At 43.0% G+C, this 21,004-nt stretch overlaps 2 protein-coding genes across 2 annotated transcripts; one reads left to right on the plus strand and one right to left on the minus strand.

The window, feature by feature from the left end:
* Positions 1-2,569: 2,569 nt before the first annotated feature.
* cstf2 (cleavage stimulation factor, 3' pre-RNA, subunit 2) lies at positions 2,570-12,391 on the plus strand. Its single transcript, XM_080502529.1, has 13 exons — positions 2,570-2,683; positions 2,914-2,992; positions 3,499-3,668; positions 3,743-3,879; positions 4,761-4,880; positions 5,013-5,135; positions 5,430-5,577; positions 9,480-9,579; positions 9,926-10,125; positions 10,319-10,443; positions 11,251-11,325; positions 11,858-12,002; positions 12,229-12,391. The coding sequence occupies exons 1-12, from the start codon at positions 2,587-2,589 to the stop codon at positions 11,981-11,983; spliced, it is 1,500 nt and encodes a 499-aa protein (XP_080358655.1). The 5' UTR covers positions 2,570-2,586; the 3' UTR covers positions 11,984-12,002; positions 12,229-12,391.
* A 36-nt stretch (positions 12,392-12,427) lies between these two features.
* nox1 (NADPH oxidase 1) lies at positions 12,428-20,792 on the minus strand. The gene is made up of 13 exons (XM_080502679.1): positions 20,723-20,792; positions 20,462-20,557; positions 19,654-19,764; positions 19,209-19,293; positions 18,135-18,280; positions 16,982-17,175; positions 16,771-16,897; positions 16,605-16,697; positions 16,264-16,505; positions 14,706-14,868; positions 14,464-14,610; positions 14,253-14,377; positions 12,428-13,366 (listed from the first exon to the last, which is right to left on the minus strand). Exons 1-13 carry the CDS (start codon positions 20,765-20,767, stop codon positions 13,240-13,242), a joined length of 1,701 nt encoding a protein of 566 aa, XP_080358805.1. The 5' UTR covers positions 20,768-20,792; the 3' UTR covers positions 12,428-13,239.
* Between the last annotated feature and the right edge of the window lie 212 nt (positions 20,793-21,004).

Genomic DNA, 21,004 nt, shown 5'->3' on the forward strand with positions numbered 1-21,004 from the left:
ACACATTAGCCAGGAAAGTCATAAAAAGCTTACAGAAAAGTTTTATGCACCTGAATTTTCTTTTTGTATCAGAAGGAAACTGACTTTCATATAATTGTGACACAATGCTTCATGAATATTCTCAGAAGTTGCACACTGCCTATTTCTGTGTGATTGTTAGATGCCAACATCTTTATTTTATATCACCGCGGGTTCATTTGATTTTTATTTATGTGCTGTTAACTTTTATTACAATTTTTTTTATTGCTTTAATTGACCCCCATGTGACAACCAGCTTGTAAAATTATGATTGTATTTACTACAAGGTGAAAAGTAAACAACCAATCAGTGACAGGAAACAGACATTGGTTGTGAAGAAATGAAAAATAGTCAACAAGGGGCAGAAAGGGACCGCAATTAAATGCAAATGATCACAAAGAAATGCAAAAACCTCAAACTGAAACTCAAAACACTAAAGAAAGACTAACAATATACACAGAATGGGCAGAACTGCAGAACGACTACAACTGGATCACAAAAGTTTAGCAATTATGTACAACAACCAAACCAACAACACTAATAACACACACACACACACACACACACACACACACACACACACACACACACACACACACACACACACACACACACACACACACATTTGTTCACACAAAATGATGCAGAACGTCTTCAAGTCAGCTGGAGACACGATGCAGCCTGAGTGTGTATTCAGATGTTGTAGTGATTTAGTCATTTACACAGAACCGAGCAGAGGTGACGTGAAGCCGTCATATGTGAGATTTCCTTGAATAGAGGTGAGACAGAGCTGCTGATGTCGGTAACTAATGCAAGGAGAAGCAGAATAACTCAAACCATGACATCCTGCTTCTGTGCAGGATGCAGTCAGAAGACAAAACATGTGACACCTTAAAGAAAAACAAAATGGTTCTTTTTGACATTAAAATTACTTTTTTTTTGTTAGTTTATGTTGCGGGATGTAACAATATAATAAGATAACATGTTGAATTTCTGAGGTATGACAACCAGAATTCCTTATTTCTAAAAGTCTCTGTTATATACAAATACAGTCCTTGTTTGTTCAGACTCCAACCTTTGTATACTCATGGTGTTGATATTATTAACATTCAACATGGTTTTTTTAATCAGGAAGTCCCTTTTTCTATTTGACTGTATATGTATTTTTTTAATGGAAGCTGCTTATATTTTATTGATATGTTTGACCAATCACTGTATCACACATCACCACAATTAACATGTTTAAAATTCTGTGTAAATAATATAAAACTAAGCTCTAGTTCCCCCTGTCCTCATGTCAATGTGTCAATGTATGTTCAATGGAACAAAGACATTTATTTCTAAATGTGTTTTTCTATTATCATTCCAATACAAATAGAAGTGTATGAATACCAAAGTCTCTAAAGCAAATCCATAAGATGAGAAACAGCACCACCCCCAAAAGACACATATGTGCAGTACTCGACTGCAAACTACAGTAGCAAACAGTAAAGTCTTTGGCAAACATTTATACACCCGGCACGATTCAATACGACCTCAGTCAAAAAATAGCAAAATAAAAGCCTTTATGTGCTGGTAAGTCATGATTACGTTCTGTTGCATCATTTCAGACTAACGATTGGCAATGCAAATGCAGACACAACAGAATATCTAAGAACCTTTACGAGATATGACATTATTGCAGAAAAGGGTCATAATCATTCACAACACTGGTGGCAGAGATCACACAAATCCACCATTCCTAAAAATCCAAAACATTACAAATCACCAATATTGTTAATTCTCAAACAGCACAAACCATGTACAAAGCATCAATTAACTTACTCCCTGGGAAGATTCAGAACATTTTTTTTAAAAAGACATGAATGAAGGAGGAAACTTACTTGTACACATCCATGTACCAGCACAACTTTGAAAACATCGATCATTTTATTTATGGAGGGAAAACTGTGGAACAGACGAACAGAGATGCTCAGAAAGTATCGATGCAAACAAATGGGGTTCACCAGGTACAGCAAAGAAGAAGGGTGGAATATGTACAATATTTACCTATTTATTTATTTGCTCATTGCTTTCTTGGCTTTGCAGTTATTTAAGTTTATGAACGTTTGTGTGATTGGTTGGAAATAAAAATCACAGGATGAAAACAGACTGACCTGAGAGGGAGTAGGTTTTAATAAGCTTAACTTAAAACTCAAAACACCTAATAAAATATTTGGTTAACTGGTAACTGGGGAATTCCCACCTTTAAGAGATTTTATCATTCTGTTTGTCAAAGCTAAAAATAATTTTTTTTTTACATATCTGAGCACAAAAGTTGTTAAAACAATAAAGTTTTATCAAAAATTATGACCGTAACGACATCATTGATGTCAAATTAAAATACTTTTTTTTAATGGGGAAAAAAAAAAGACTCGTCGTTTTGTCGAGGGGCGCAAAAGGCGACGCACCCTTGTCGTCATTTGATTTATGCCCCGCCCCATAGATATATGCCCCGCCCCTCGTGCAGCCACAAACGGAATCTCTCCCTTCTCGCATCCGGGTGTCGCACTGTTCTCTGTCCCCAAAATGGCGAACGTAGCATCCGCTGCCGCTGTGGCTGCAGCCGCGGCCGCTGCTGCGAACAGAGATCCAGCGGTGGACCGCTCATTACGATCAGTCTTTGGTATGTTTGGTATTGGTTATTATTTCAGTTTGTCCCATTTCTTTTGGTTTATATAAGCCTGCGGTGGATGAAGGAAAGCTTTCGGGCGGTGCACGAGCTGATGGTGTTTGCTGTTAGCGAGGCGCCGACTGAGCACAACTTAACAGAAAACTCTGAATACACTGAATGAAACGATGCGGGTTGTCTGTCGAAAATCCTAACCTCGGCTTCGTTCCTGCTTGTCCTTGCAGTGGGAAACATTCCGTATGAAGCCACGGAGGAGCAGCTGAAAGACATCTTCTCAGAAGTGGGACTTGTCGTTAGCTTCAGGTAATGAGATTACTGAAGATGTAATGTAACTTCTGCAGGTTTTTAGCGACCAAGCCGTGCACTCCTTCTGTGGCTTTATTTCTTTCTATTAAGACACATTGGAGAGAAGGTCTGAGCAGTGGATTGTGGGTACGAATATGTATGTTTGAGCAGAGATAACATTGTTATAGCAAACATCAGTGCCAAACTGGTGAGGCACATGTGGTTGGAGTGGGTTAGGGTTAGTGTTCCAGACAATTCCGGATGTTGATCACCTTTTTGTAGTTTGGTCATTGGAACTCACACTAGATTGTTTATGAAGCATTGTCCACCACACAAGTGTTCCACCCATGTGTATTGTGAAAATACTGCGTTTCCACAGTCCAGATGGTTGTTGACAAATAGAATTGTGAGACAAGTCCCTGACCTTTGCCTATTAAGGCCTTGTAGTATGGTTCTCCCATCTTTTTATAAAGTACTTTGTGGTTCGTTATTGTGCCAATCATTTCGTGCCTGGTTGTTCTCAGGTTAGTATACGACAGGGAGACGGGGAAGCCGAAAGGATATGGCTTCTGTGAGTATCAGGACCAGGAGACGGCCCTCAGTGCTATGCGCAACCTGAACGGGAGAGAGTTCAGTGGCCGAGCCCTCCGCGTTGACAACGCGGCCAGCGAGAAAAACAAAGAGGAGCTCAAAAGTGAGTTGTCGTTTGATTGCGAGATATTGGCGCAGTGCGATGGGTTTCCCTCACGCGTGTGCCTTTTTGATCAGGTCTGGGAACCGGAGCGCCCATCATTGAGTCTCCATACGGAGACAGCGTCCAGCCAGAGGAAGCTCCAGAGTCCATCAGCAGAGCTGTGGCCAGTCTGCCGCCTGAGCAGATGTTTGAACTTATGAAACAGATGAAGGTGGGTATATTTATTTGTGTAAAGAGTTACTTTAACACTCCAGTTTTAACTGGCTGGACAGATTCTGCTTTGTTTCAGGCTTTTCATTGTAATGGATTTAACACATCCACTGATTTTTTTTTTTTGTGTGTGTGGTATTGTTGATGAGAGGTGTACTTCCACATCAGAACCACCCGCGAAATGGGCACTTATGACATTTAGTCATTAGTATTTGTAATTATCTCTGGAGGTGGTGCATTTATGATGTACAACTCCCTAAATTGGGACGAATAATAGAGCATTTCTATTTTCACAAATTGCTTTTTTTTTTTTGCATTTTGATGATTTTGCTTTACCCGCTGCTGTTATCGCGCAGACAAACAACATCTTCTCAAACGCTGCTTAGACTTTGTAGTCTCCGAGAAAATGCGCCGGCAAACGTTTCTCCCCGGTCTGAATCACCTCCAACCTGACAACTGTACGCAGATGCTCTCCCTTTCCTTTCATTAGCGGCGGCTCTGCTGTGCAGTCTCTCTCTCTGCTCTGTCAGAGGAGCTTTATCTTTGCACAGCTGGCAGTCTGCTTCATTAAGCTCAAAGAAACACCACGCTGCAGACATCTTTCCCCCAACTGGGAAAGTGTTTTGTTGCACTCAAGCTTGTGTCAGTAGGACAGCTCCATATGCTGATCAGTGTATCCGCGCACATCTCGTTAGCGTGCATATTGTTGCACTTTTTTTTCTTCTTTTTTTTTTGTGCTGAGGTCACAAAATTTGGGAGTCTGGTTATGTTTCTGAGTATTCGTTTTGTAGTTTCTTTCCTTTTTTTAAAAATTTAGTTTCAGTTAACAAAAAAAAAAAAATTTCAAGAAATTTATTGAAAGAATGATTTTTCTCTCTCCAGCTGTGTGTGCAAAACAGCCCACAGGAGGCGAGAAACATGCTGCTGCAGAACCCGCAGCTGGCCTACGCTCTGCTGCAGGCCCAAGTGGTGATGCGGATCGTCGACCCCGAGATCGCCCTGGTGAGAGGACGCCAGTTCTAAAGAGTTCATTTATTCAACGCAAATGTTAGCTGTCAGTAGATGTGAATTGTGTTGGGTTGTTTTGTTTTTTTGTATTTAATTTTTTTAAAGTTGCTTTCCTTTTGCTTCCAGAAAATGCTCCACCGTCAAACTACAGCTCAGCCTCTGATTCCCAGCGTGCAGGCTGGAGGAGCGCCGCCGGTGAACACCCCACAAACGCAGTCCAGCGTGCCCGTGGCCCAGCCGCAGCCCGTGGTAGGTTCTGTGAAGGTTTCTCCACACGCGGCATCATGACTGAGACAGCAGATACGAGTAGCGTTTTTAAAGTGGGTGTTCATAAACAGTGACTGCAGCTCCTTTATGGTGTTAGTAAATGAGGTGTAGCACTGAAAGACGGAGGGTTTGAAGAAGATGCAAGTTAATTTGACATGAAGCCCATGAGATTGTTGTTCCAATGTTGAAGAACTAAAAGTTGCTTTATACAACATAAATTTAAAAAAAAAAATCTATATATTTATGATTTCTGTTCATATTTCCTCCCTCTATCAGCCTGGAATGCACGTCAACGGAGCCCCTCAAATGATGCAGCCCCCCAACATGGGCGTGGTGCCAGGGCCGATGGCTGTAGCAGGACCAGGACCTGGGCCTGGACCTGGACCAGGACCTGGACCGGGACCAGGACCAGTTGGGCCACCAGGTGACTATCACATGACATGCTTACGTTTGTGGATAAGAATCTTTTCCATCAGTCTCGATGCGACACGTTTCATGTGCTTTCAGTGTTTAAATGTTTCTTCTTTTTTCTCCAATGTTTTCAGTAGTCGTATAAATTGCAATTGAATTAATTTTTAGTGCGTCTCTAGTATTCTGTCCTTATTGTATTTGTTATATTTCGTGCAAATGAATTGTTTAGACCTCCTATTTACAATTACATGGCTCACTTTGATCCCAGAAAAATTTGGTTGCGGCCTTTTAATTTGGATTTTTTTTCGTATTGTAATCGCCTGAAGCAAATTGAGTGAGTGGGCGTAGTTTACAATAGGAGTTCCTATAGTTCACACCGCATCACTACTAAAATATATCGAGGGATGAATTTGTGAGGCTTTAAAAGTGTTCAGAGGAACACGGTAGCCTCAAGAAGACGCATTCAGGAGAAACCCAGAAGGTTTAAGATACTTTCAGTATATAAAAGTTTTGCACGTGCCATGACTGGCTGTGATCACTAGGTGTCACCAGAGCCTTTTGATTAGACGATCTTCCTCATGCATCAAGCGCTATGTGTTCATCGCGACTGGCAGCGATCCCATCATAACCACAGCTTTCGTCTTCTTGAATTCCTTAAGCGCTTTACATTTTCTCGCCTCTGCGTGCGTTTGTCTTCTCCTGCTCGCTTTGGAACGGTTCCCCGCGCTCGCCTGCCTGAGTCTTTGTGTGTGCACGAATGAGTGAGATGACTACATGAGCGCGCTACAAATGCTGCTTTGCCCTCTTGAGTCTTTGTGTCTCCTGTTCTCTTCACTTTAATGCTGGCTCAGGAAACCTTCAGCATTCTCCCACAGGAGCGTCTGGCCAAGCTGCTATCGAGCGGCCTCAAGGTATCACTGTACTCCCGGCGTCGGCTCTGTTCGGGAGCCGCGCCGCGTAGATGTACGGCCCGTCGAGGAGTGTTTAGACGTGCACGTTTTTTTTGTTTGTTTTTTTTTTACAGTTTGTTACACTGAAGTGTCCCGACAGTCACAAAGCAATGTATAATTAAACACATTGCATCTTATTTTGATTTTGTTGCGCAAATGACAATCTTTTAACAAAATCAATGTGATGGAAAACTTCTAAAAGCCCCATATGAGGGTGAAATGTTTGAAATGGGTAAAACACCCACAGCGGCTTAAAACAGTTCGAATCATTAAAATGGCTAAGAACGAATAAAAAGGGTCGATCTTTTTAAATGTCTGAAATAACTAAACGTGGAAACAAAATGTCTAAATACTAGAAATTTTTACACGTCTCAATTCTTTGATTTCATAAACCCGAGCTTCAGGTTTTGGTGAAAATACTGTGGCAGCATGTCGTTTTCAAGGGGGGTCCCTGATAATGTACAAAAAAAATAGGAGCACAAAACGGAAGCAGCTGTACATGAAACTAATAGACTACAAACTATATCGTATAAAAAAACAATTCAAAATATAAGAAACCTCACACGCACAATCGCACTCACACCCAAACACGGCTTCAGGAATTTTTTCTGGTAGAAAGTAAGCAAACACAAAAAAACCCCGCACAGAATAAGATATCAGATGAAAAAAACCATCCGTAAGCAAAGTTGTAAAATGTGATTTAAAACAGGAAGTTTAGGGTCTTTGAGCGAACGGAGGAGGCTCGGTCACGCTTGACAGGGGGTTCGGTAGCGTTTTGGTCAACTTGAGAACTTTGTGTTTTATGTTTACCGATACCGGAGTCGATGAATTTCAGAAATTCTATCGAGCATGAATGTTTTCAAATCAGCAGAGCCGAGGAATGATCTGATCCCGAAAGCACGACTCGGGTCCGTACAGACGTTAGTGACTGGGTGCCTTGTGCAATTGTGAATTCTCTCATTGTCCCTGGATTTTGTTTGAGATGACATGAAGAGACTGCTTTGCTGCAGAACTTCTTAAATATGTCACATTCACCCAGAAGGAGTGATGCAATATTTTGGATGCGGCGCCAATGCACGGGTGTTTTTATGCATAGATTCATCACCAAGTGGCTCCGTCACGCTGTCCCCTCGACGATGCTGGCTGCTCTGATGTGGCCGAAATGAACGATTTGTCTTTTTTTAGAACCGCGCAGCTCCAATTCCGCCGAAGCCAGTTGGTGCAGACTGTGCAGGCATTCCTCCTCCAGCGCTGCTTCGTGTGACTACCCGGCAATCAGTACAAAGAAATACTTGAGATGCTCCGTAGTGCACTTTTAGATTGAAGGAGGCTCAAAGCGCCTCCACAGCCTCATCAGGTCCAGTGGCCGTCTCCGCAGCGAGTGTGCAGGTGTGACTGTGACGGAAAGCTGCCAGATGTGAGGCGCAATCTTGTCCAAAGCGAGAGTTTTATATCCTGCACCGTCGAGGCAAGAGACCCGAAGACAATTCACAGATTCTAAAAGGCCAAAATATCCAACATTTACTTGCTGTCACTTTTTGAGTCTGTCGAGGACATTCGGGTGACGCCGTGTCTTTGCCCCCCGAAAAAACCCCCATTCATCCTCATCTTCTGTGTTTATCTTCTGTTTTTAGCCTCGGTGCTGTTGCCATGGTGCCGTGGGTAAATTTGGGTCATCCAGCTCGGGGAGAGCCGTTTCTTCAACATAAATATGCACTTGTGTAAACAGTGATTATTTCAACCAATAAAATAAAAAAAAAAAATTTTTTACTTTAACGACGAAATAAGACAAGAGTTTACAATTATTTTCTGATTTTATAAACAGTCACTTTAATGGGGGCGATTTTCCCAACATCTTCTTCTTTTGTCCGATCCAGTTAAAATACACACGAAGGTACTTGATTAAAACCTGGGGTGTTGCCAAGACAAAGATAAATTGTCATTTTGTTGCATAACGAGAACTCAGTCACGTCTTTGTCATCGGTGACGTCCACGTCGCTCTCGCCGCACGTGAAGTGAAGCATGTCGCACAGGACTCTCCTCACCCCTCATTGTTCCTGCTCGGAAAGGCTTAAATTCGGATCATCTCATGAGAAGGTTGTTTTGCTTTCTAACAAGTGTGAAAAGTCTTGAGGAATTTTGTCAAGTCACGGTTTTTTTTGGCATCTTCCTTATCGCCCGTGTCTGTCAGTCTGCCCAGGATCTTATGATTTCACTCACAGTGTTCTAGTAACGACAGCCCACGCCCATGTCGGTAATATATGGCCTTTATAAATCTGCTTAGCCGTCAATCTTATCGATTTTACTGTAAAATGTATTGCGTGTTGTTATCTTTTAAAAGTAGGTCCACCGTCATTGGGCTGGCGGGAGCGAATCACAGCTGAATCTGTTGAAAGGCGACGCAGAGTTCACGAAGCAGTCGCAGAGCAAAACGCAAAGAGACAGACGCATTTATACCTACAGGCTAATTAGATTCGCCAATTGGCCTCAAACGAATGGTTTTGGAATGTAGGAAGAAGTTACTCCGGAGAAAAACACAAATTACGCAAAGTCCACATAGAAAAGATCGCCTCGTGTTTTCTAATGATACTGCCATTTGGAATACGTGCGTCTCGGCACACGTGACTCGTGTTCACGCTGCATTGATTCTCAAATAAATGAGTGACAAGACACGAGCAGGATAATCCTCTCAGCGTTTCCCGTGTCTGCGTGGGGAAACAGGTTCTATGTTTTGACCCTTTTCATTATAAGAAGTAAACCACGCTGTTATCGTTCCGCCTCAGTCGGCGTCTCCCCGATCACACCCTTGTATGTCCCGGCATGTTGTGATGTTGAGTGTTGGCAGATTGCGGTGTTCAGTGTGTTTTTAATCGTCTCCATCTCGATGCATTACTCATTGAAACGGCCCGTAGAAAGACGCAACGCGCGCATTGACCAGGCTGAATATACGATGCTCTCCTCTCAGGACCAGGCGGCATTCCCCCCAGAGGCCTGCTGGGAGACGGGCCCAATGATCCCCGGGGGGGAACCCTGCTGTCCGTCACCGGGGAGGTCATAGAACCCAGGTAAGGCGTTCACTCGAATCACCTCGGCAGAGTAATTGCACAAGGCGTGCCTTTTAAGGAGTGCCTTTCAAGACGATGACTATAATCCTAAAGAAAAGTCTGTTGACACTGGTGGTTAAAATGGTAACAAAGAAGAGATTATTCCACAGGTCCTGCAATTAAAAGCCCGACAAACACTTGTTGAACACAGTCGGGGTGCATTAGTAATCAAGTAAAGGCTGAATATCAATATATTCTCATGGTGCTGCTGCCAGGGATCACTTGTGTATTATAAAGATTGAGAATTACAACCTGTGCCAAAGTTTCGATGTTCAAATAGCCAAACGGTGCGTTTGTGTGCATGCAGCCGGGGATACATGGGCGCTCCGCCGCCACATCAGGCTCCACCTGTGCACATGCCCCAGATGGCAGGAGGACCCCCTCCAGATATGCGAGGGCCTCCGATCGACATGAGGGGCCCACCTATGGGGGAACCACGGAACATGATGGGCGACCCCAGGGGCCCCCCGATGATGGAGCCGCGGGCCCCGCCGATGGAGACCAGAGGTAACCGCTCCGTCCTTTAATGCGCCGATTTGTCTGTGTGTGTGTGTGTGTGTGTGTGTGTGTGCGTTTTGAGCCGCAACTGCACTTCCTCACATTCAGTGATCCAGCCAAGCGAGTTGCTTCCTCCACACGGTGACTCGCAGCAGTTTGGTAATGGAGTGTGAACGGCGTCCGCCTCTTTTTCCTCCTGCAGGTCGCGACCCGCGAGCGATGGACGCCCGCGTGCCGGTGGCGGCTCAGAGGGTCCCCATGGCGGCGGGCATGCCGGGCCCCGTCCCTCACAACATGGGTCCGAACGCCCCTCCACCCGCCCGACCGGTGAGCCCTCCACCCGACTCCCCAGTCCCCTGCGTGCTCAGGGTGGCATTAATATGGGGATTTTTTTTAAATCTGACTTGTACACTTGCAAAAATACAACTCTGTGAAGCCGCTGGAGTTTTCTAGTTTTTTTTTTAAATTTTCATTTATTGATCATAAAATGGGATCCAACGTACATCCAGGGGAATAAGAAGAACACAAATATCTTCACTTGCGATTGAACGTATCCAATTGCGCCGCACATTAGGCAATAAACTCCTCGGCTATATAAAGAGTGTTAAGCTGCACGAAGCAAGAAGTGATTACAAAACCACTTCAAAGACTGTAGATATTCACCAAGTCTACAAAGATGATTTAATACCGTGGCTTCCCATTATTTAATACAAGAGCTACGATTTCCACCAACACTGTGCATGCTTTAAAAGATTAATAAAATTGTGTGCTGTTAGATTAAACACTTTTCTTTACTTGTGGCTAAAAGGGAATCATATCACAAAGCAAGACGAATCAATTGAGAGTGAAAGAGCATTTTAAGGTTGTTTTTTTTTAATGCAGCGTCTTGACGCTGCATGTTATGATTGTGCAGCTGCAACAAGAAAACAAAGAGATTAGTGTGTCACTACTGAGCGGAAGTCTTCCTGCTATTTAAACATATTACAATTTACATTTGATACAAGTAAACAGATCTAAGTTTCAATGATTCAATGATGTAACAATGTGACTTGAGGAAGTAAACAAGCTTTTTGCTCAGACTGGATAATTATCCAGGTAAAGATGAGCAGGTGTAACTGGCTGTTTGTCCTGCAGGGTCCTGGTGTTCCCCCATCAGGAGGGGGCTTCAGCCCGGGGCAAGGGCAGGTCTCCACCCAAGACCAGGAGAAGGTAGGTTTTACGTGAGAGACGAAAACACATTTCTAGTTTTTATCAGTTTTTTTTCTAAGTTTAAAAAGTAGAAACATGCAGCTTGTTAAGCGTCCTGATGTTAATCCCATTTCGCGTTTTCATTCACCGAATGCTTGGATTGCGATCGTTTGGCTCCAACAAACGCCGTTTTAGCACGAGACCAGCTTCTGAAGGCCTCATGCTCGTCATCTCAAGGTTCAGCAGACGATTTCAAAGTATATTTGACACAGAACAACCTTGTACAGTTGAGTCTATATCGACTGTTTGAATAACGGCGAGATATAAGGTTATAATTATGCACCTTATACATTACAGTGTATATTAAGTTCGACAATATTTCCCCGTATTGCCACACCGTAACTCAGACGAACGAAGATTCAGGATATTTAAAAACGGCATCAAAAGGATTTCTACCATTTTGTCTCGTGCTGAGGCTGTGACTACTAAAAGTTCAAATCGCACAGTTGAACACTTCACTTTTTATAAAAAAAAAAAATGTGATTCCCCTCAGGCCGCCCTCATCATGCAGGTCCTGCAGCTCACCCCCGAACAGATCGCCATGCTGCCCCCAGAGCAGCGGCAGAGCATCCTCATCCTCAAAGAGCAGATTCAGAAGACGGCAGGAGGAGCGCCGTGATGGAGGAAATGCAGCAGAGGTGGAGTTCTTTTTTACATCCTGGGGTTCACACGAGTGGCTTTGCCTGCTCTGGTAGTTTTGTGCTTTTGAAATGAAAAACACTCCAAAAAAAAGTCTTATTGCTTCGATTTTGAATATTGATGGTGTTTGGAGAGGGGCTCCGCCTTTAAAAGGTTGCTTAACTGTTAGCAACATTCAGGTCTTCAAATTAATGGCTTTAACAAATGTTTTTACCATTTTTCCAGGGGCGACATGAACCAGCCTGACGACGTCTCATCTTTGGAATAGTGTATAGTTTTGTTTTTGTCTTTAAGTGTGAAGCTGATTAAAACAAATTACATTTGAGAGCGATTGTCGAACAGGTTTTTCCATTCCAAAGCCAAATGTCAATAAAACACTGAAGGTCTTCATTCATCATTTTATTTAACAGTTCAGGATTGGACAAGTAAAACAGGTATAGTTAAGAAATCAATCATTCATCACAGCCTACGTGACCGCACATCTTCCTTTTTCATTCCATCACTTCAATAAGGAAACACTCGAGTGTGGCAGGTTATAATCACCCATTGTCTTTTTACAAGAAACCAGTTTCCTCGTAAGACCAGCTCTGCATCCTCGAGTCTCAACATTTTACAACTCTGTAGTATTGCAGTCATAAAACAAGCTTTATACACTATTTACACACATCTGAAGATATTCCAAAAGCCTTAATGGAAGTAATAGAAATTATTCAGAAAAACAGTTTTAGATTGTGGAATCGTCATTTTTCACAGAAAAATTCACGCAGTTTGATCTCGCAAGTATTTTAAGGACAATAAAAGTTCATTAAGATATAAAGTGACTAATATTTTAATAGTAACAAATTGTAAAAAAAAAAAAAAAATGTAATCTCTTCCAGAAGGAAGTGCATTTAAGTGCAGTCGTACTTCATTTTAAAGTGTGCAAAATGCAACACGACACAGAAACCCCCCGTTTTTAACGCTGAAAAGAGCAGAACAGTAACAGTAAGAATCTATGAAGTAATGGATGGTCAAAGGCCAACGCCGTTACGATTCACGGGTTCGTGTTGGTAAATCCCTGAGCAGTGCCGATAAAAGTAACGTGCCACACCTCTGTTTTCCGGGAAAGATAGAAACGCAACAATCCCGTCACACAGCCTTGTCATTAATTAACAGACGACAAAAAAAAAAATTCCCACTTGACAGCCTTCAAATATTGTAAAACGGCGCCTTCTTATCGGCTCGACTCCTTCCTGCTCAGAAGTTCTCCTTGTTGAAGTAAAACTTGGTCTTGCGAGGATCCACGTCCGAGTACTTGGCACACTTCTTCTCCAGGACTGTGGCCAGAGCTTCGGGGCCGCACAGGAAGGTTCCAACCACAGATCTGAAAAAGACAAAAGGGAACACATGGTGAGTTTGATTTACGAGGTCAAGCTTCACGTGAAACTGAGCGTTACTGTGCAGAGCTGAAGGTGGCGTGGAGATTTACGTGCTTCACTTCTACTCCCTGCACAAGTCAGCCCTTGATTCATGGAAGGTTTTTGGAGTCAGTCGAACGGAAATGACAATTGGAGGACTTGATGCCATGCATACTGCGCAACCATTTCAAGCCCTGGGGATTACCAAAATGGCCGTTCTAACAACCGAGGCAAAGCCACGCCTAGATTCACTCAATACGCAAACGTGATTCAGACCTTTAACAAATATATGTGAAAATCCCTTTGGTTTGTGCATTTCTCTAATAAAGTGTCCCCACTGCCAATCAAATCAATGCATTTGTAACTTTAAAACATGTTTTCAGTTTGTTTTTCCCTCGCGTCACTCTGGAATAATGAAATATTTTTAGAATTTTTGAAAGAGATTCTGAATTTAGAATTTTATTTTTTTTAAGTATTCATAAACTCAATATATATTCTAAAAACAAACCTGCTATACACATTGGACACCTTGTTTTAATCTGAATGCATCATTTTTCATAAAACTATATTAACAAAAGATTGTCCTCGATACTGGTTCAGTAAACTAATAATGTTTGGCATGCAAAACCAAGATGAAACATCAAGCAACCTGAATAAAACAAAGGGTGCGTCTTAAATCACAATTCAAGACATTTTTGAACACTAAACACTGCAAGAAGGAAATTAATTTTAATTCCAAACATGAATACTTTAAGTCCCTCAATCTTTTGCGACTTGTGGTAGTGGTGACAATGTGCTGTATAAGTGAAGTGTTTTTTTTTTTTCGTTTGTTTGTTTTAAATGGCCTCTTACGTGGGGTTCTCTTTGCGGATTTGTTCGAACTCCTTGTCCCAGATTGGTCGGCCGTAGTGAGTCTTCTGTTTGAGCCCAGTGATCACGTCGGTGTCGTCGTCGAAGTGAACCATAACGTGCGTGGCCTGTGGTGAAACACAGGAGATAACGCAGGTGAGCTTCAACCCCGACTTTGGCCGGAGCGGCGATTGACCCGAGTCGCGACACTCACGTGACTTTGATCCCAGCCGGTCAGGAAGAGTTTGTAGGTGAGGAAATCCCCCAACCCCCGCTCCTCCATCTCTCGCTCCAGCCCCTGAAGGAGGTCTGCGAACCACTCGAAGGCGTGGGTTTCCCGGCACAGCCAGTAAAAGTAGATCTGAGCCGGCGGGCGGATGAAAGCATGTCAGCAATGCAGCGTTCACAAAAAAAAAAAAATAGAGGGAACAGACGAGACGAGCGCACGGCTGTTACCTTTCTGGTGCGCAGTTTGGGGTTGGAGTTTTTGAACTTGTACCAGATGGACTTGAGGATGGAGGCGAACGGCGTGATGCCGATACCAGCGCCGACCAGCATGGCGACCTCGTAGTCGAACACGTCCTCGCTGGCCGTGCCAAAAGGCCCATCCACACCCATCCTGTCAACAGACAAGCCATTATTTAGGACGTATAAAACTACGAGAGACAAACAAGTTACATGTGGCTTCAACAAAAAACAAGATCGGTGTCGTCGATGGTCACACGGCTTGAATCAATACCACAAGTCATTGACATGACCATGTGAATCGGCCAAACGAGGGTGAACAACACTTTAATGACTTCAGCAGGCTCAAAGCCCATAATTCACATTAAAATCAGAGAAGCTTCATTCTGTAGTGCCCCAATCTGATCATTCTAATCATTTGTGGTGTACCACAGGGTAATGTCTTTAGCCCTTTTTTGTTTTTATTGCAAGTGATTTTTATTTTATTAAAGGAAAATGAAGTCGGCTAAAATCAAACAAAATGCATCTCAAGTAAAGTTACTATAAATCAAACTCCCGTTATCAGTCGCCTCCAGCTTCTTTCACAGTTTGTCCAACAAGATGCTGGAGCCAATCTGACCAGACTACATGTGTGAAAGGAGGTTACGCCCTGAACAGGTCAAAACAAACAAACACTCATTCAAAACAATTTGTCGCCAATTAGCCTCAACTGCACGTTTTTCCAAATGTGTGAGAAAACCGGAGAACTCAGTGGACACATGCTGACTATTAACACCGCGACGAAGCCTCTCCACTCCTCAAAAGTCAAAATGTGCACCACGCAACAAATTTAGCAAAGAGTAGAAAAAAAAAAAATCTGACACTTTCACCAAATCATGCTTCAACTATGGCAGTGACCATCGTCACCGTATCTTTACGAATATCACTTCCACGTCAGTTTCACTGCAGGTTTATTTTAAAACCAGATGAAATCACGCTTACCCATGTTTCTCTGATCTACACTTGTACAAACGTTGATGATTCAGTCTGCCGTCTGACTCAGTGTTGACCTTTGAAATAATTTAACTGCATCTTTATTTAACTCGTTTACGTCTACACACGGGCAAATATGCAACCCGTGCCGCTGGCACATGCCACTCCGCTTCATTCATGGCCTGAATTTCATACCAATGACTTTGTTTAAATAAACTACACCATCCGTGAAATAATAGTAAGGTTTGTGTGTGAATATTACGCAGCTGATTATTAGTTTAGCCATATTCAAGGTACGATCCATGGCCGATTCAGCATATTGAAGATTTGTTTTTACCGAATGACATTTGAAGTCTGTTTTACATAACAATTTACCCTCAAATGCTTGTTTTTTGGACTATTGGAGGAAATTGGAGAAAACCCATGCAAACTCCACATGTTAGTGTTTTTGTTGACTTTAACACACCGATTAGCAGAACAGAATTTTAAAAATAGACCTTAGTTAGGTTATCACCATGTGTGTATTTATGAAAATTCGCCGATGCAACCAAACACCCATTCAAGTGAGGGCACTCACTTGGGCCCCTGCGATCCCTCAGGGAGCTTCTGCATGATGTCGATGAGCTTGTCGGTCCAGTCGCCGGCCGAGCGGATGTGGACGCTGAAGAAGTCCTCCTCGGGGGCGGAGGTCATGGTGAACGGGTGCCACTCCAGCTGCGAGATGCACGGGCAGTTCAGGAAGACGTACTGTCCCACCTCCATTTTGAAGCCGGACTTCACCAGCTGCAGCTCCAACACTTTGGATGGCCGCATCACGATCTGAAATCAAAAGAAAAAAAAAAAAAAAAGAACGTTTAAAGTGGGTGAGAGGGCATCAATAGAAGGATTGAAGATGCAGCGGATCGTCGTCACACGCACCTTCCTGTACGAGACGTGTTGCATGTAACGGATGAAACGCAGCAGACGCTCGCAGACGTACAGAATCATGGGAGCGATGACCCACATCCACGTCTGGAAGAAACAAAGAGCATCTGTGATTACAGAGCGTCGGCGGGTGAAGCCAAGCTTTGCCAAGAGGACAAACCTGTGGGAAACCTCCAGCGAACTGAGGGACGGGACACTCGGGAGTCCGCCCCCAGTCGTCCATGCGGTCCTTACAGAGGGTGTAATTGTGCGGCGGATCCGTTGTGGTTTGACTCCTCACGATGCGTCTGCAGATTTTAGACACGCGAGTGAGTGAAACCCTTCCGTATAAACGATCCCTAATTAAGATCAGATACACAAGGTCCCTGTACCCGGCTCCGTGAAAGACGAGGCCAGCGAAGAAGATGATGAAGAGGTGATGGGTGTACCAGAAGACTTCAAAGTAGCTGCGTCTGATGACCTCCATGGAGGAGGTGATGATGAGGATGAGGCACAGAGTGATGATGACGCCCGTCAGGCCGGCAATGGTGGTGAAGACGAAGTATGTGGGAATCTGCTGCGGGTGCTGAGACAGAAGAACAATGAGATTGTCAGACTGAAGCGTTGGACTCTGCTGCCATCTCAGTCATGCGCTGCCTTCAAGATAATGCACCGATTTCCAATTCTGGTCTTTCATGTTTCCGCCGAGCTTGATCATGTAAAGTTATCTAAACAACAACATTCCCTAGTGCGTCAGACTTCGTTCAAGATAGTTGGTATTGTTTTTCAGCCTGGATTGAACAGGAAAAACATTTTCTGGAATTCTCTCCACCAGTAATTTAACATTTGAAGTGTCCAAATAATAAAGTGCATACAAAACACCATTTGTCACAAACCAGAAATCTTTGTTCTTGCAGGGTTTGTATAGACCGTAAATAATCATGGGTCATGTCCAACTAGTGGATGTGACAAACTTAAGAGTTTCCCCAAAGTCCTGCATGGTTTGGAAATTCCTGCTGTTAAATGATGAAACCTGATGCCAACATAAACTATGAGGGAGCGTTCCTGCTTCTGGAATAAGACAGTCAAACTTGTGCAAATGGAGGACAATCTAAAAAGATTCAAGCAGCAAATCACTTACTGCCGTGTTTGTGCACTTACATGAAAAAAGGTAAACCATAAGCAACTAAATAACCAAACCCTTGAGGAAAGGCTGAAATATCCAGACTTATGTAGTTTACAGTTTGACTTCATGTTTATCAGTATCGATTTAAAAAAAAAAAAAAAAAGTCCCATCATGTAATTGATTCCTTTTTCAGGCAATGTCATTCATCAGGAATTTCTATTGTGAATAATAAGAGCTTGGAAGCTCTTATTATGAAAACACTGCACCGTCGCTATAATACAACTGCTTGGAAGTATGCTTTGAAATGACAAAACGCAAATTCCAATTGTTTTGGATACAATTAAATGAAACAAAACATCTCCTTCCTCCACTTGAGGGGATTTATTTTCTTTACTCCATTGGGAATTGAATTGACTTACGAGGTCGGTGATACGGATTGGGTTCAGGTAAGTGGTGGAGTTCGTGTCGTCCAGGGTGGACAGGGCCATGCTGAGTTTGTCGTAAATGCCTTGTCTGCTGTTGTTGTACCACTCCACGTTCAGCAAGTGGGCGATCATGTGAACCGCTGTGAATGCACGCACACACACGTATATCGGAGAGAGAAACGCGTCACTTCAGCTGCGATTTAGTTTACGAAGCAAGAAGTTAACCAAAATAAAGAGGCTGCAGGATATTCTAATGGGTTGCACCGTCGCCTTATTGCAAGGAGGTCACTTGTGACTCGATAGATTCAATTGTTTTCTAGTTTTAACACATTGCCTCAGCGTTACCCTGAACTGAACGACTGTGTCCCACTCCAGTAAATCTCTGATAACTGCTGGGCTCTCCTCATGCCGATAGCTCCCGATTCGACATGTTTGCACAGTGTGAAGTACAGTGAACACACCTCAAAAATATTTGCTCGAGTTCATGTTATGACCTCGTTTTGCTCTCCTGCACAAACACTCAGCTACAACAATGGCAAAATATAAGATTGAATTACAGAAAACTAAATTCTGGTTTGCTTTCTGGTCTTTTCACGTGTTTTCTTCTGATCCTCTCCTCATACAGTCCAAACATGTTAGGCTAACTGGTTAAAATTGTCCCTGATGTACCCTTTATAAATCAGATTAAAAAAATATAAATCCAGATTTAATAATATGCATGTCACACATAAAGTTGACAGTACCCACAGTCTTTCAAAATATCTTCCAGTGGATCTAAAGGCCTTTATAGACTTTTTCCAGATAACATATTGAGGGATTGTTATCTAGTAGGGTAGAATTTTGTCCTTTAGTGAAATTGCTAAACTAATTGTAATTCCGAAAAGTTTAATGCCTTCAAATTTATTCTCCATATATTCCATTACAGACAAATAGAAACAAATGGTACCAATGTCATAATAAAACAACTCAAACGTAATAATTTTCATTTCAATGTTTTTGTTCTTCCTTCAAAAATACTGTACAGAGTTTGTAAATGAGACTGCGTGAGAAATCTACACGTCGGTTCACCTGTCATCAGGCCGATCATGTACGCCACCAGCTTGTGAAAGCTCAGATTTTTGTCCACTTGTTTCCTCATTGTTCTGCTGCAACACTGAAAACCAAGGAGGAAGAGGACAAGAGTCAAACAAGCCAAAAACATCTTTCCAAAACCTACCAAACCTGTGTCATGCAATGGACCCGAGTGATGGGAGTGGTGCGGTGGAAAAAACACGAGCTGTGCAGTTCAGACGCTCACAGCATCACGGGAGATTTATTTTAGCATAAGACATGTGAGTTTATGCTCATTTGGTGCACGTAAAGCACAAAAATACTGAATAGGTTGACGACAACATAAATAATATAATGATTCCCAACTGGCAGTCAAACTGGTGGAAGGCCTGGAAGAGACAATGACTAGAGCGAGCCTTGCCCTGCTGTGAAATGTAAACGTGAGTAAAGTTGTAAAACGTACCACGAAGTTGCCGCGGACCAGAGACAGCAGGTTCCTGCACACTGGCAGCAGAATCAGCAGGCAGTTGAAGTTGAGGACAGCAGCTGGAGCTCGGGCCCACGCCAGGGCCGGCTGCGACACAGGAGACAACACATTCAGAGGAAAACCCGTGGAAGTCATGAACTGTCAGTGCCTTCAATGTACTTGGTTCAACAATCAGCAATCATTTGTATGATTATATGGTCAAAAAAAAAAAGTATATACATATATAGTTCTGAAAGCAGGGGGAAAGAAAATCCTCTTTTAGTTACCTTTATAAAAACAAAAGAGAATTGTTTCTCTTGATTTGAGTGACTGCTTCAGGCTCAGGGACTTTTATTCTTTTACCCCCCCCCCCCCCCCCCCCCCCACAAGAATAGCACACTACTATATCAAACATTTTATTCAGAGCATGGTCGTCATGTGTCGGTCTGTAATACTGCAATTATTGGAGGACAGATAATTATTGGTGGAAGCCCCAAAATTGAGATTAAGAAATGTTTGTTTACGTGGCTTTTGGCGCTTGATGCATTTATACAATTAAGCTCCAGCTGTTCGGATATCTCTAAATAAAATCACATTTCCACATTACCATTGCAAATGTCAAATACTACAGTTTAAGCATAAAACCATTTTGAAATGTTAATACTTTAATTCAGGCAGCGTTTCTTTTCCTTTACAGTGCCTCTTGTTTTTTTCAGAAGTACGAGAGCCTCCTCTGCCAGTAAATAAAAAAATGATCCAACAGCCACAGCACATAGTTGCTGTATTGAGACCAGTCTGTACTCACTCCTAGAAGATGACGGGTGTAGTAAAACTGTTCCCCGAGGTCGTAGAACAAGTAAAACCAGACAAAGAGAAAGATGTTGATGCCCATCCAGACCACCTGCAAACACAATATTCCGTCACAAAAACTCGAGATTTTTGGACATTTTGCGCACAGAAACTGTGCGTAAAATCAGGCGTGTTCCCCGCAACAACAACAAAATAAAAAAAAAATAAAAAAGTCCATGGAAAACTATACCGTGGACAACTGTGACTAAAAACTCACCAGCATAAAGGACGTGAATCCATGATTGATAATCCAGTTCCCCATGATGGATGTGTTCTCTCCACCCGCCGGCGGTTTACTCGACTCCCCTGCACACCTGCGCCGGATCCTTATAGCTGCAGCTCAGGCCCCGCCCCCTCGCAGGTGTGATGCGACGATGAGCCACGAGGAAGCAAAACCTGCAGCGACTGCCCTGTTGAGGAAGTTTCCCGTCTCGGAGCTGAATGGCTGCATTCCTGCAGGCTGGAAAGTCCAAGGAGTGGATGCACTTTACGCAGGAAT

Source organism: Blennius ocellaris, assembly GCF_963422515.1.
Source record: "Blennius ocellaris genome assembly, chromosome: 9".
NCBI classification, from domain to species: Eukaryota; Metazoa; Chordata; class Actinopteri; order Blenniiformes; family Blenniidae; genus Blennius; species Blennius ocellaris.

What these genes read in the sequence shown, in the direction of transcription:
- cstf2 (XM_080502529.1), top strand. Translation starts at nt 2,587, where the DNA reads ATGGCGAACGTAGCATCCGCTGCCGCTGTGGCTGCAGCCGCGGCCGCT. An exon ending in GGACTTGTCGTTAGCTTCAG is followed by an intron (nt 2,993 to 3,498) that starts GTAATGAGATTA and finishes GGTTGTTCTCAG; the next exon opens with GTTAGTATACGACAGGGAGA. An exon ending in AACTTATGAAACAGATGAAG is followed by an intron (nt 3,880 to 4,760) that starts GTGGGTATATTT and finishes TTCTCTCTCCAG; the next exon opens with CTGTGTGTGCAAAACAGCCC.
- nox1 (XM_080502679.1), bottom strand. Translation starts at nt 20,767, where the DNA reads ATGGGGAACTGGATTATCAATCATGGATTCACGTCCTTTATGCTG. An exon ending in TCGCTGGAGGTTTCCCACAG is followed by an intron (nt 16,698 to 16,770) that starts GTTTGTCCTCTT and finishes TGTTTCTTCCAG; the next exon opens with ACGTGGATGTGGGTCATCGC. An exon ending in AACACGTCTCGTACAGGAAG is followed by an intron (nt 16,506 to 16,604) that starts GTGCGTGTGACG and finishes TTTTGATTTCAG; the next exon opens with ATCGTGATGCGGCCATCCAA.